Below are 13,550 nucleotides of genomic sequence, written 5' to 3' on the forward strand. Positions count from 1 at the left end.
TAATAATAATAATAATAATAATAATAATATCTGTAAATTCAAATACATTAAACAAGAATTTCCAGGAAGAAACAATTGCCTACTTTCCTTTGATACGATACTGACCGCATGGTAAACGATGGCTCGACAAATTCTTCCTTGCCGAGGGAACGTCTTTATCGAGTTTTTACCCAGCAGCGACACGGAGATACACAGGCATACCCATAGACTGACCTTTTATAAGACAGGGATCACATAAAAATGACACGTTCGGAAATTATTCTGTTGTTCAGCGTATTCGTTGCCGCGGGTACCTGTTTATCGAGCCGTCGCGTAGCACCGAATAGAGGAATAAATTTAACGAAGCAATTGTCTTGGAACGATAGGAGGGATGCAAATACAGACACACAGGCTGATGGGAGGGATTTATGAAGTACGCCGTTGAGATGGGCTCAGGTGTCGTGATATACATACCAGATTTCATAATAATTGGTTCAGGAATTCAAAAGCTGACAGAGAGGATTCACAGAAAGAGGGACAGAACTGCGATCGTATTAGCATAATTTTGGAAAACAGCATTAAAAAGGAAAAAATTATATTGTCAGTATTATCGAGTTTTCGTCTTTCCTTCGCCTCTACAAATTGGGGGGGGGGGTGAGTTGGTANCAGATAGTAAATTTGTTGCCCTAAGAATCGCTGAATTATTAACTCAAATCCATGAGCTCAGATCGCTGTTTGTGTTTATTTTCTTTCACTAATGAAAACTGTTTGAGAAAAGTTCAAACTCAAAATTCCGGCAGCATAATTTATAATCTTAAAAAGTTCGAGAGCTTTCTTTAAAATCGCATTACTATAACATTTACATTTTTATTTATATAGATAATTATGTTTATGTGGAATAACAAAAAATGTGCGCCGAATTTTTAAATTATATAAAAAAATTGGTTTGTCTTGAGAAGTATTCATGTTGAATTTTAAGGGCCATGATGTTCCATGCCTGGTATGTGTGCCACACGTTGACACCACTGCTATAAAGCGTTAATGAACGCCAGGACACGTGAGAACTCTTAGCTTCATGAACGTGCCTCGAAATGCAATGAAACCCACCGTCACAGTTAACAGAACTTTAGATAAATTTTAGGATTAAAGTATCTCAGTCTTACGAATCATTATCACGATCTGCAAACACCTCTAAATAGAACGCGATATATCAAGATAACGATAGGAAGACCAGATAATGGGTAACTGTAATTGGGATTTGGTTGGGACTGAATTTATATTCTGCTGACGTAAATAACATAGTATCACGTGTATGAGTGACTATAGACGGGGTTTGGACAGATGAATGGATCTATTGACTACTTACAGGTCGTAGCTACAAACAGCTATAACACTATTGCTGATTGGGGATAGCGTAGTTGGTTGAAGCACAATGCTACAAGCCGGAAGTTTGCAGGTTCGAGTCCCGATGAGGTGGAATTTTTCAAATTACCCAATCCTTCTAGCCGCACTATGGCCCTGGGGTCGACTCTGTTTCTAACAGAAATGAGTATCAGGAATCTTCCTGGGGGTTAAAGGTCGGCCGGCGCGTAAGTCTGACAACCTTACCGCCATCTGTGAGCCGATTATCCAGAGAAAATGTGGGAGTCTCGATGTCTCATAACCCTATGGGCCTCGACGCCCTATTATAGGGATAGCTTTATGATTTTACCTTTTACTATTGCTGATTTTCACACTACAAATCACTCCACACTAAATCTGTTCAGTCTACTTTCACTAGTCTTTAGATTGCAACCGGTCTCAACAATTGCTATGCCTCTGCAGTGTTTTCACTAGACGTTTCCTGGTAACGAATCTTAGCAATAGAGATTCTGCAGCTTCTATTGCCCACTGGCTAACATTCCACAATTGAATCCTCAACTACCAATTCCGAAGACTCGATTCAATTGAATTCCGCTGCTGCCAACCTAATATCCTAGCAAGCTGGCGTCTGGAAACTCAACTAACTCTTCTTTATAACCATTCTGCACGGATCATGCAGAAAACACAGCCTCTTTATTGTTGGGAATGCATATTTACAGTGCGTTGCATAGCAATGGAAGTTACTTTATTGTTGCTTGCATATTCATTACCGCTGGGACATGATTACCGAGTCACTGCGTAGTGATGAATGTCTATTCTGACTTCAATATTCCGGCTTTCGGGCGTCATGTCAAATAGTAACACTTGAATTTTATATGCACGCAAGTTATCTAATCAATGACGAATATATATGAGACAAACTCCGTCTTAAGTGCAACAATTTAATTGTAGTTCTTTCTTCTTCCCTTCCTCCACACTACATGTTTCGGCCCTAAATGGCCATCATCAGATGTATATTCTTACGTAGCTGCTACACTGCCCGAGTTTAAAATTTAAAACACCAATCTTTTCAATTGTATGTATGTATAAAATCTTTGTTAACCTACACACGTCAATTTGATTTTCAAAATTGGTACTTTTTAAAACTTCAATTTCAAATTAAAATGTCTTTAAATTTTCCGTTCTTTTCCAAATTTTAAAAATTAAAATTTAGGTTAACAAATATTTTATACATACATACAATTGAAAAGACTGGTGTTTTAAATTTTAAAGTACGGGCAGTTTAGCAGCTACGTAAGAATACGCACCTGATGATGGCCATTTAGGGCCGAAACATGTAGTGTGGAAGAAGGGAAGATGAAAGAACTACAATGAAATTGTTGCACTTAAGACGGAGTTTGTCTCATATAGTGTGTGAGTGTAACAGGATGCTCAAATATAATAATGACGAATATAATGAGAAGATCGCCATGAACAGAGAGTAACAAAGATCTTGAATGAAGCGGTCGCAGTCTATTCGCAACAAAGTAACCCATTATTATCCTGGATAGAAAAAGCAAAGAAGAAAACGGGGGAAGCACAGGATTACTGACAAACCGGTCGACATGGCCCCGCCATAGCTCAAGCGGTTAGTCGCTGGCTTCCCACCGCGGCGGCCCGGGTTCGATCCCGGGTCTGGTCAAGTGGGATGTGTGGTGGACAAAGTGGCGCTGAGATGGGTTTTCTCCGAGTACTTTGGTTTCCCCTGCCAATCTTCATTCCATCAAATTCTCCATCATCATAATCACCCGGGGCAGGCTACAATAGGCCAATCAGTGGCTGCCGTGCCGAGTGGACCCAGTTGGACTCCACCCCCCACTAGTCGAATTAAAAAAAATAATTAAACCGGTCGGGATTCGAAGTCAGATATACCACGGTTATAAGTCTGGTGCTGGTCGACAGGATAGAAGAAACTGTTTCATAAGTGACATTTTTACTAAATTGGACAAGTATGAGTAATAAATTGTGAATATTTAGGAAGAGTTGATATATTGATTTTTATAACACTTTAGCCTAATTTTCTAAACTATACATGCGACCTTCATTCTGTCTGTGTGTCTGCATAAAGTAAATAAAGTAAATCTATCCCTGTAACAGGCCGTGAGGGCCCATAGGCTTGTGAGACGTTGAGGGTCCCTGTGTATCTGCATGCCCGAACCAGTCTTCACAAAACTGATATACATGACACCTGAACCCATCTCAATGGCTACTTCATAAATCTGTATGTATATGCCTCCTGTCGCAGCAAGGCAACTGCCCGGTTAAGTGTATCGCTCCAGTAGGTGCTACGCAACGGCTCGATAAACACGCTCCCGCGGCAAAGAATATACGCAACAATATTTTGTGCTGTGCGTGCCTTATCGAAGGAGAGTTTGTGGGTCTGTCTGTGTAGCCTGTATCGTTGATAGGTAATAATTCGGTATAGACGTTTCCGCGACAATGAAGAATTGTTGAAAGAGTCTTTTTCTGTTCCATCCGTGTCGTATCAAAAGAAAAGAGGCAATTAGTTCCTTCCAGAATATCTTGTATAGTTTCCTTACCTCTCCTCATCTGTATTTCTTATGCACTGTAATAGTATGTATTCAAGCTATAGAAGTGAGGAGTTCTAGTCTGGGATCTGAAGAGGTCTATTTCCTGGGAAATAACGCCATTTAGTCCGTTAAACGTCAACGGATATTTCAAAGAAATCTGTAGCCTTCATTCATGTAGTGGAAGAACAAGCCAAGAAAGAAACCAACATGAATAAAAATGTAGGTGATAAGTTCCTCTGAAACGTCGGTTTACTTTTATCGGACTACATGGCATTGTGTTCCGGTCTAGAAAACCGAAATTAACGTCCACTGCTCTGACCACACGACACCCTCTATCCGCTAAAGATGTAACTAACTTCGCCGACAAGCGGTGGTCGCTCGGTCGGTATAGTTCAATTGCGGACTAAAAGCCCCGGAGTTTGTTTGTTTGTTTGTACATGGCATTGTGTTCCAGACGACAGAACTTTTCTTAACAATAAGTCCTCTACACAATCTGTACGTTTGCTCTTTCTGTAAATTTGTATAAGAACCCCCGAAGTTTCCAAGAAGAAAATGCTCGTATAAAAATCTATATCAAAGTAAGGAACGGGTGGTAATGCTCTTTGTTCTTCCGAACGGAACAAATTTAAGCTTCTGATGTTCTTTGTCTTCTGCTTTTACCCGGAAAGAATGTAGGAGTATGAAAGGGCACACAAAGCCGTCAGCAATTGTCTGTGTGTTGAAAACACGTAGAGCCCGCTCAACTTTTTCACCCCAGCTGCAACTCATCTTTGTAGGGCTTTATTGTATCCTGTGGGGCCTCGTAAATGAGCGTCTTCATGCCCTGTTTTCCTTAAAGCATGAGTCGTTTACGTAAAACGCCGAAAGTACCTCATTACGAATGAACAACATTGGAAAGTGTCTACCCCATAATGTAGACCTAATTCCCACCGACCCTGCCTGTAGTTTATTAAGCCCAAATACGGCCGCTTTATAAAGCCATTTCAGCAGGACACAAAATGTACTAGATCGAATGAACAAAATCGTTATTACAATAGCATTATTATTATTATTATTGACCGCCTCTATAGTCTTGTGGTCATAGTTCCTGGTTACAGATCCAGAGGCCAGGGTTCGGTTCCCGGCGCTACCAGATTTTCTGAGAAGTAGTGGGTCTGGAACTGGGTTCACTCAGCCTCGTGGGGATGAGGAGCTATTTCAAAGAAATAGCGGCTCCGGTCTAGAAAACCGAAGTTAACGGCCGTGGGAATTCGTTGCGGTGAAAAGGCGACACCCTCTGTCCGTTAAATTTGGCACTAATTTCGCGGACAAGCGGCGGTCGCTCGGCCGGTATAGTTCACTTGCGGACTACCACCACGGAGTTTATTGTTATTATTATTACTTACTTATAGAGCTGAGCTCTTCTTGAGGAGAAGCCAAATCTGCAGCCACTCAAGAATTTTCCAGCATTTAACGGAACCCGAAGGTTCATTACCGTGTTCACAAGAGCCCTCCATTGGTCCATATCCTGAGACAGATCAATCCAATCCATCCCATCCTATCCTATCTCTCTAAGATCCATTTTAATATTGTTCACCCACTTACGCCTTGGTCTTCCTAGTGGTCTTTTTCATTCTTGCTTTCCCACCAATATCCTGCATGCATTCCTTTTCTCCTCCATTCGTGCTACATGCCCTGCCCATCTCATCCTCCTTGACTTGATCATTCTGATTATACTTGGAGAAGAGTACAAGTTATGAATTATTATTATTGTTGTTGTTATTGTGGCCACACAAACTTTAATTTACGCAAGTAAAGAGGTTGGTCTAGAAGTAGACACAGAAAACTAAGTATATGTTGCTGTCTCGTCACCAAAATGCAGGACAAAATCATGATATAAAGATAGGAAACAGATGTTTTGAAAATGTGGCACAATTCAGATATTTGGGAACAACGATAACAGATCGAAACCTGACTCAGGAGGAAATTAAGAGGAGACTGAACTCAGGTAATGCGTGCTAAATTTCAGTCCAGAACCTTTTGTCTTCTCGTCTGCTGTCCAAAAACATAAAAATTAGAATATACAAAACTATAATTTTGCCTGTGGTTCTGTATGGGTGTGAAACTTGGTCTCTGACATTAAGGGAGGAACATAGACTGAGAGTGTTTGAGAACAGGGTGTTGAGAATATTTGGACCGAAGAGAGATGAAGTGACAGGAGGTTGGAGAAAACTGCATAATGAGGAGCTTCATAACTTGTACTCTTCTCCAAGTGTAATTAGAATGATCAAGCCAAGGAGAATGAGGTGGGCAGGGCATGTAACACGAATGGGGGAGACGAGGAATGCGTATAGGATATTGGTGGGAAAGCCAGAAAGAAAGAGACCACTGCGAAAGCCAAGGCGTAGGTTGGTGGACAATGTTAAAATGGATCTTAGAGAGATAGGATGGGATGGTATGGATTGGATTTTTCTGGCTCAGGATAGGGACCAGTGGAGGGCTCTTGTGAACACGATAATGAACCTTCAGGTTCCATAAAATGCTAGGAAATTCTTGAGTAGCTACAGAATTGGCGGCTCCTCCAGAAGGGCTCAGCTCCATGAGTGAGTGAGTGAGTGAGTGAGTGAGTAAGTATTGTTATGGCTCTACAGCCTTTTGCTGGGCCTTGGCTGCTTTTCCAGTTTCTTGATCTAATACAAAGTCGGTAGGATTTCTTGGACGGGGAACAGCCCGTCGCAAGACCGCTACCTGCACATCGTAGAATAAACGCGCAGACAGCCATGTCTTGAGTAGGATTCGAACCCACGGTCTCAGCGTTTGAAGGAGCGAAGATCCCACGATCCCAGTGTTCGAGCGGGCGAGAACGTTTCATGCTTTAGACCCCGTGGCCACTGTGATCGGCCAAGAACATAACTAACTTCAGTTTAATGTGTCAGGGCGTCTTTAAAAATCACAATAACCAGGAGGTTATGCGATTGCAAATTTAATGTTACATATGCGTTACAAAGGTATTGTGATGTTCCTACAGATTTCTACGGAAATCTGGCAGTTGGTTCAAATATTATTATGGGAAGCAAACACATGGATACAGACACACATAATGTTACCATTAACTTGTCATTCCTCTTCAGATCAAGTGCTTTCATAACACTGATACAAATGAAACATGTAATACAAGATAACTGCGCGTCGTGGATATTGAATGGATGCCTTATCTTTTCCAAAGGGAGAAGGAAACTATTTTGCAGCAGCATGTACGGGTACTTGGATCTCTCTGTATACTCCCAGTGTTCCGTGTGGGCTTACCTGTATCCACATCCACAGCTTCGAGCGAGATATGATACGGATTTCGTTGTTGTTATACTCTTCAAGGTGGGAGAGGTTATGTTTACAGGAAACATTGCATCAGTCTATTTCATCAAGAGTGTATGTAGTAGGGGAAATTCAGCCCAGCAACAAAATAAACCGTATTACTTTCAGTTAGTGACGCATTGACCGCCTCTGTGGTCTAGTGGTCAGAGTTACTGCCTACACATCCAAAAGTCCCGGGATCGATTCCCGGCGCTACCAGATTTTCTGAGAAGTAGTGCGTCTGGAACGGGGTACACTCAGCCTCGTGAGGATAATTGAGGAGCTACTTCAAGGAAATAGCGGCTCCGGTCTAAAAAACCGAGATTACTGGCCGTGGGGATTCGTTGCGCTGACCACGTGACACCCTCTGTCCACTAAAGTTTGCACTAACTTCGCCGACAGGTGGCGGCCGCTTGGTCGGTATAGTTCACTTGCGGACTACAAGTCACGGAGTTTGTTTTTATTTTGTAGTGACGCGTTGCTCCAGGTTTTCCCGATATGTCCGGACTCGAGCTATAATAATGATACGGGCTGTAAAACAAAGCAGAATTGGACGGAGGGAAACTTACAGTGTGTCAGAGACACGTGACCATGGGCAAAACGTTGCTGAACAGTGTTGTGGAACGAAATTGAGACCAGAATTTTTTTTGGGGGGGGGGCATTGACATAGGTTATTTCTACGCCGAGGAGCTGGGATAGCGTCCCCGGTAGAGCGACCGGCTACGGGCTGGACGACCGAGGGGTAGGAGTTCGAGTCCCGGTAGTGTCAAGAATTTTCTCTATGTCATCCAGACCGGCTCTGGGGTCCAACCAGCCTCATATCCAAAGGGTAGCGGCGGCTATTTCCCCGAGGGTAAAGCGGCCGGGGCGTGAATCTGACCACTCACCTCCGAATAGTACCGAGGTCAAGAAAATGTTGATCTATATACCGTATTTACGCATGTATAGGCCGCGTGCATGTACGAGTATAGGCCGCAGCACAATTTTCAGACAGAAATTATAGAAAAAATAATTTTCTTGGAATATTATTTCAGGAGTAGAACACCCTGTATTACTAATTATGAATATAATTTTTTTTAAATGAAGTGTGATTTCGAATATTTCGAATATAAGCCGCACCCCAGTTTTCCTCTTGAATTTTTGGCAAAAAATGTGCGGCCTATACATGCGTAAATACGGTATCCACTACCCCATACGCCTTAATGGCGTAGTGCTTAATTAGTTGAGCACAAGGACAACTTTACCTTATTTCTAAGCCGGCATTTCACATATATTCATCTATATATACACGTATATTGCCGTAATAGGATATGTGAATGTGAAGGGAGGTTTGGGATAAGATAAAAAAAACACGAAATATCACAGACAAAATAAGGATTATATGGCCTTTGTATTATTTTCATTCTATACACATCTAGTTTATATCAAATTACATAATTCCTCGTGTTCTGAAACTGTAATTTTCGGATTTCGTGTATTATTAGATATAATTCTGATTCAATATTTCTTCGTACGAATAAATATGCTTTTGATTTGAAATAGCATATAAGTAAGCATTGTATAAGGGGTGAGCCTTCTTGGCCCTTGCACCGCGACCACAGTGATCTATTGTGCCTGAGTAAGCATTCATTCACACAGAACAGAGTTTTTCATACACTAGGCGTACACTGAGCCGCACAAAATGAAAATAAAATCTTTGGCTTTCACAGTGAAACAGGCTACAGTTGAAAATGTTTTAACGGCACGACACAGGAACAAGAACTATGGGGGGCATCGACTCTTTTTTTATATAAATTTATAATTATCTTTACGTCCCTTCTTCTTATCGTTTAACGCTACATGAAACATCTGTGTGTAAATTAATGCTTCTGATATGAACAGTAGAACAAGGTAGAATTAAATTCGTTTGGCTGTTAAAACAAAGTACAGTTTGCTCTGTTAACGACTTCACTGCCCTTATCTTACTGTGTGCACATATTAAAATGGTACAGATTCGATTAAAGTTTAAACAGTGCTTTAGATATTCCATCATAGGCGAGCGGAAGAAAACAATTTATATTTATAATCATTAAGTTAATTTAAACTGTTCAAGTCGTTCCTTTATTTCAGACTGTAAATGTTTTAATAACAAAACAAACTCTGTATATAACAGAACGGGTACTTTTCTTACAAGTGTGATATACATTGTATTGCAACCATGGTAAAGAAAATAAATTTGTCCCTGTATTTAACTAATTAAGCACTACGCCAAGAAGGCGTATGGGGGAAAGGATGTATAGATCCACATTTTCTTGACATAGGCACTAGCCGAAATTGAGTGGTCAGCTTCACGCCCCGGCCGCTATACTCCCGGAGATAGAGGCCCCAGTACCCATTTAATAGGAGATTGGACCTCAGAGGCAGTCTGGACGATACGGAGAAGAGAAAATTCTTGACCATACCTAGATTCGAACTCCGACCCTTCAGTCGTCCAGGCCGTAGCCAGTTGCTGTACAGATTGAGCTACCCCGGCTCCTTATTCTAACTATACATAAACAGATATCTCTGATGTTCCGTCTTACATGCAACACTCCTTTAAAATTTTGTTTAAAAGTTACCACATATACACAATGAGTATTTTAACCCTATTTGAAACCACATTGTACACTACATGTTTCGACATCAGATGTTCTGAAGCTGTTTGTGGAGATTGGTATGCTTCCTTTTTCCGCTTACAATATTCGATGTGTAGTCCAGTCACACATACGTGTTCTTCGTCGTGCTGGGTGTTTCTTTCTGCTACGTTATGTGTTTAGACTACGTGTTTCCTGAGCCGTTGCGTAGCAAATTTAGGAGAGGCACAGCTGGGTAATCTCATAACTATTATTTTTTTCGAAATAAGGAAATAAGGCTAAAAATTAATGTTTCAGTTATGTAAACTTCTGTAACTCAGTTTACGTTGCATCAGAGAAATGAAACAGATGTGGATCTGCTTTAACCATAAAGTGAGATGAAGGGTTTGTTGCTTTATTTCAATATTTATGTCTTTTCGCGTTCTGACGTGTTTTCCCTACTTACTGTAGTCAATTTTCTTGGTCTCCAATGCCGTCCTTTACTTTCCAATTACTGAAATGTTTCTTATTTCAGTGTGCTTTTTTATTTTCCCTTTCTCTGTTTCTTCGTTCCAATTTTCATCACATGTTGATCCCGTACTGATTGTAACTCTTCTGTGAACACATAACACACAGAACCTACGAGCTAAGTTCGTGCCAGCCTGTGCGTTACATGTCAGAGTGTACCTGAGAGATCAGACGTTTCCATTGAACCTAGAGCAACAAAAACGTGCTCTTAAATATCTGCTCTCTTGCTTCACGTTCCATTCTCTTCATGCCAGTTCAGAGCTTCATACCTCTACCCATTTTATTTCAATATTTCGTTTGTTCTTTCCTCAATACGCTTCCTCTGAATGTTCTAGTCTATTTTCCTTGCCTCTAAGTCTGTGTTGCTTTGCATTATTGTTTCTTTTACTTTCCTCTTTTATGTCTTCGTTTCTTCCTTTTATTTTTCATCTTTCTTCCAACTCTTTCTTAGTTCTATGCCTCTAAGCCATACCATCTTGGTAATTCTTAACTCCCAGATATTAACGATAAAATACATGACGGCCAACTTCTGAAGTGACGTATTTATGTGTTTACTATTTACTTAAAGACACTCGCGGTTTATATTTTGCGTCTAACAGTTGAATGATAGAGAATAGTGGCTCCGAAAGGATTGCAAAGAAGAGGAATTAAAAGGTAAAGCTCTCCCTGTACCAGGCCGTGAAAGCCCATAAGATTGTGACAAGTCGAGGCTTCCACATTTTCTAGACAGTCGGCTCACAGATGGCGGTGAGGTTGTCAGCCTTACGCGCCGGCCGCCATTTACACCCCAGGAAGATTCTCTGGTACTCATTTCTGTTAGAAGTTGAGTCGACCCCAGGGCCATAGTGAGGCTGGAAGGATTAGGTCAATCGAAAAAATGCACCTCATCAGGGCTCGAACCCAAGACCTTCCGGCTTGTATGATAGTGCCTCAACCAACTACGCCACCGCGTGCCCCTCATTAACTCTATAACCCTTACACTGTGCACAGTGTCGATATTTGAAAAATATGCAACTTTCACTGAAGGAAGCTACATACTTAAGATCCATCTTAGTGTTCTCCTTTTATCTACGTCTCGGTCTTCCTAACAGTCTCTTTCCTTCTGGCTTTCCCACCAAACTCCTGTATGCATTCCACTTCTCCCCGTGCGTGCTACATGATCTGCCCATCTCATCGTCCTTGTCTTGATCATTTAAATTGTATTTGGCCGAGATTAAAAGTTATGAAGCTCTTCGTTATGCAGTTCTCACCAGTCTCCTAGTATTTCGCCCTCTCCTCAGATCTACCTCTGTCTGTGTCCTAACCCTAATGTCAGAGACGAAAGCTTACGCATACAAGACTACAGGCAACGTTACAGTTCTGTGTTTTTTAGTTTCCCTTCTCGAGGACTATGGCCTTATCGTGAGAACAGGTTTACGAGCCCTGATAATCCGCAGAGATGTGCTAGCGGGTGCATAAGCTAATTGTAGGGCCACACATGTCAAAGGGTAGGGGCCAGACGAAGTGTAGCCTCTGGTCCTCCGGGATAGCGTAGTCGGTATAGCTGGACGAACAGGGGATCGGAGTTCAAGTCACGACAGGGTCAAGAGTTTTCTCTTCTCCATGTCGCCCAGACCGGCTCTGAGGTCCACCCAACCTCATATCAAATGGGTACTGGAGGGTAAAGCAGCCGGGGCGTGAAGCTGACCACTCACTTCCAACTAGTGCTGAGGTCAAGAAAATGTGGCTCTATACATTAACTCCCCCATACGCCTTCATGGCGTAGAGCTTAATTGGTTAAACACAGGGACAACATTTAGGTATGAAGTTACGGACTATGACCGCCTATGTAGGCCGCGCCATAGCTCAAGCGGTTAGTCGCTGGCTTCCCACCGCGGCGGCCCGGGTTCGATCCCCGGAGTGGTCAAGTGGTGGACAAAATGACGCTGGGGCTGGTTTTCTCCGAATACTGCTGTTTCCCCTGGCAATCTTCATTCTACCAATTGCTCCACAATCACCCTCACCTATCATCTGGGGCTGGTACAATAGGCCAGAAGTGGCCGCAGTACAAGGGACTTAGTCCCACCCCACTAGCAACAAAAAAATGACCGCCTATGTGGTCTATAGGTCAGAGTTACTGGCTACAGATACAGAGGTCTCGGGGTAGATTCCCGGCGCTACCAGATTTGCTGAAAAATAGTTGGTCTGAAACGGGGTTCACTCAGCCTCGTGAGGATAACTGAGGAGCTACTTGAATGGAAAAATAGCAGTTCCAGTCTAGAAACCCGAAATTCACGGCCGTGGCGGTTCGTTGCGCTGACCACGCAGCACTCTCTATCCTCAAAAGTTGGCACTAACTTCGCCGACAAGCTGCGGTAGCTTGGTCGGTATAGTTCGATTGCCGACCAAAAGCCACGGAATTTTTTTGTTGTTGTTTTGTTACGGGCTATATTAATGTAGCAAAAAGACAGGTTACAGTACGTGTCCTTTTTGAACATTGGGCGACTGTCAGTTTCTGAAGACGGATTCTGCTCCGTGCAGATAGTAGACGAATCTGAAGTATGGTTCTGATTGGTCTGTTTGCAGGAAAACAGAGGCCGCCAAGCCCCCGTGTCGCACAGGAGCGTGCAGAGTCTGTCTGAAGAGTTTCAAGCCTAACGACTTCTTCCGAACCTGCTTCGAGTGTCAGCAGAAGGTATGCGAGGACTGCGCGTCGTACTCCAAGCTGGACGAGAACGAGGACCAGGTCAGTCGCCCTCCTTTCCAGTCTTGTCTGTCCGCCGGTCTCATCTTGCGAATCCCTGCGAGGGTTCAGTCGAAATTTGATATTTGTGTTTACAATAATTCTTCGCTTAACGTTGTACCCGTTAACGTTCCAGTTATTACGTTGTTACGTAATATTTTCATATCAAGGCTCCACACAACGTCGTTGTAACTTGTTATTACGTAATTGTTTATCCCAGAGTTTTCGATCACAAAGGCCGCGTGGTCTGAAACATGAACCGTCTTCCCCCGCTCCTGGGTTCGAATCACACTCGAGGCATGGATGTCTTGTGTTTTTTTTTGTGTTTGTGTTGTTCTGCGTGTAGTAGAGGCTTAGGCGACGGGCTGATCCCCCGTCCAAGGTGTCCTACGTACTTTTTATAGGATTAAGAAACTAAAATAGCGTCCAAGGTTCAAAGAGTTGTGGAGCCATAGACAGAGAGATAGA

At 42.4% G+C, this 13,550-nt stretch overlaps 1 protein-coding gene across 2 annotated transcripts in view; it reads left to right on the forward strand.

Annotated features, from left to right (window-relative positions):
* Positions 1-13,550, forward strand: part of LOC111867606 (regulating synaptic membrane exocytosis protein 1) — a 395,538-nt gene that overhangs the window by 197,420 nt on the left and 184,568 nt on the right. For both annotated transcript variants that reach the window (XM_033752742.1, XM_033752743.1), the window contains exon 5: positions 12,926-13,085. In XM_033752742.1, coding sequence (XP_033608633.1) covers positions 12,926-13,085 — 160 coding nt within the window. The remainder of the gene's footprint in view (positions 1-12,925; positions 13,086-13,550) is intronic.

Source organism: Cryptotermes secundus, unplaced genomic scaffold (assembly GCF_002891405.2).
Source record: "Cryptotermes secundus unplaced genomic scaffold, Csec_1.0 scaffold548, whole genome shotgun sequence".
In the NCBI taxonomy this organism is placed as follows: Eukaryota; Metazoa; Arthropoda; class Insecta; order Blattodea; family Kalotermitidae; genus Cryptotermes; species Cryptotermes secundus.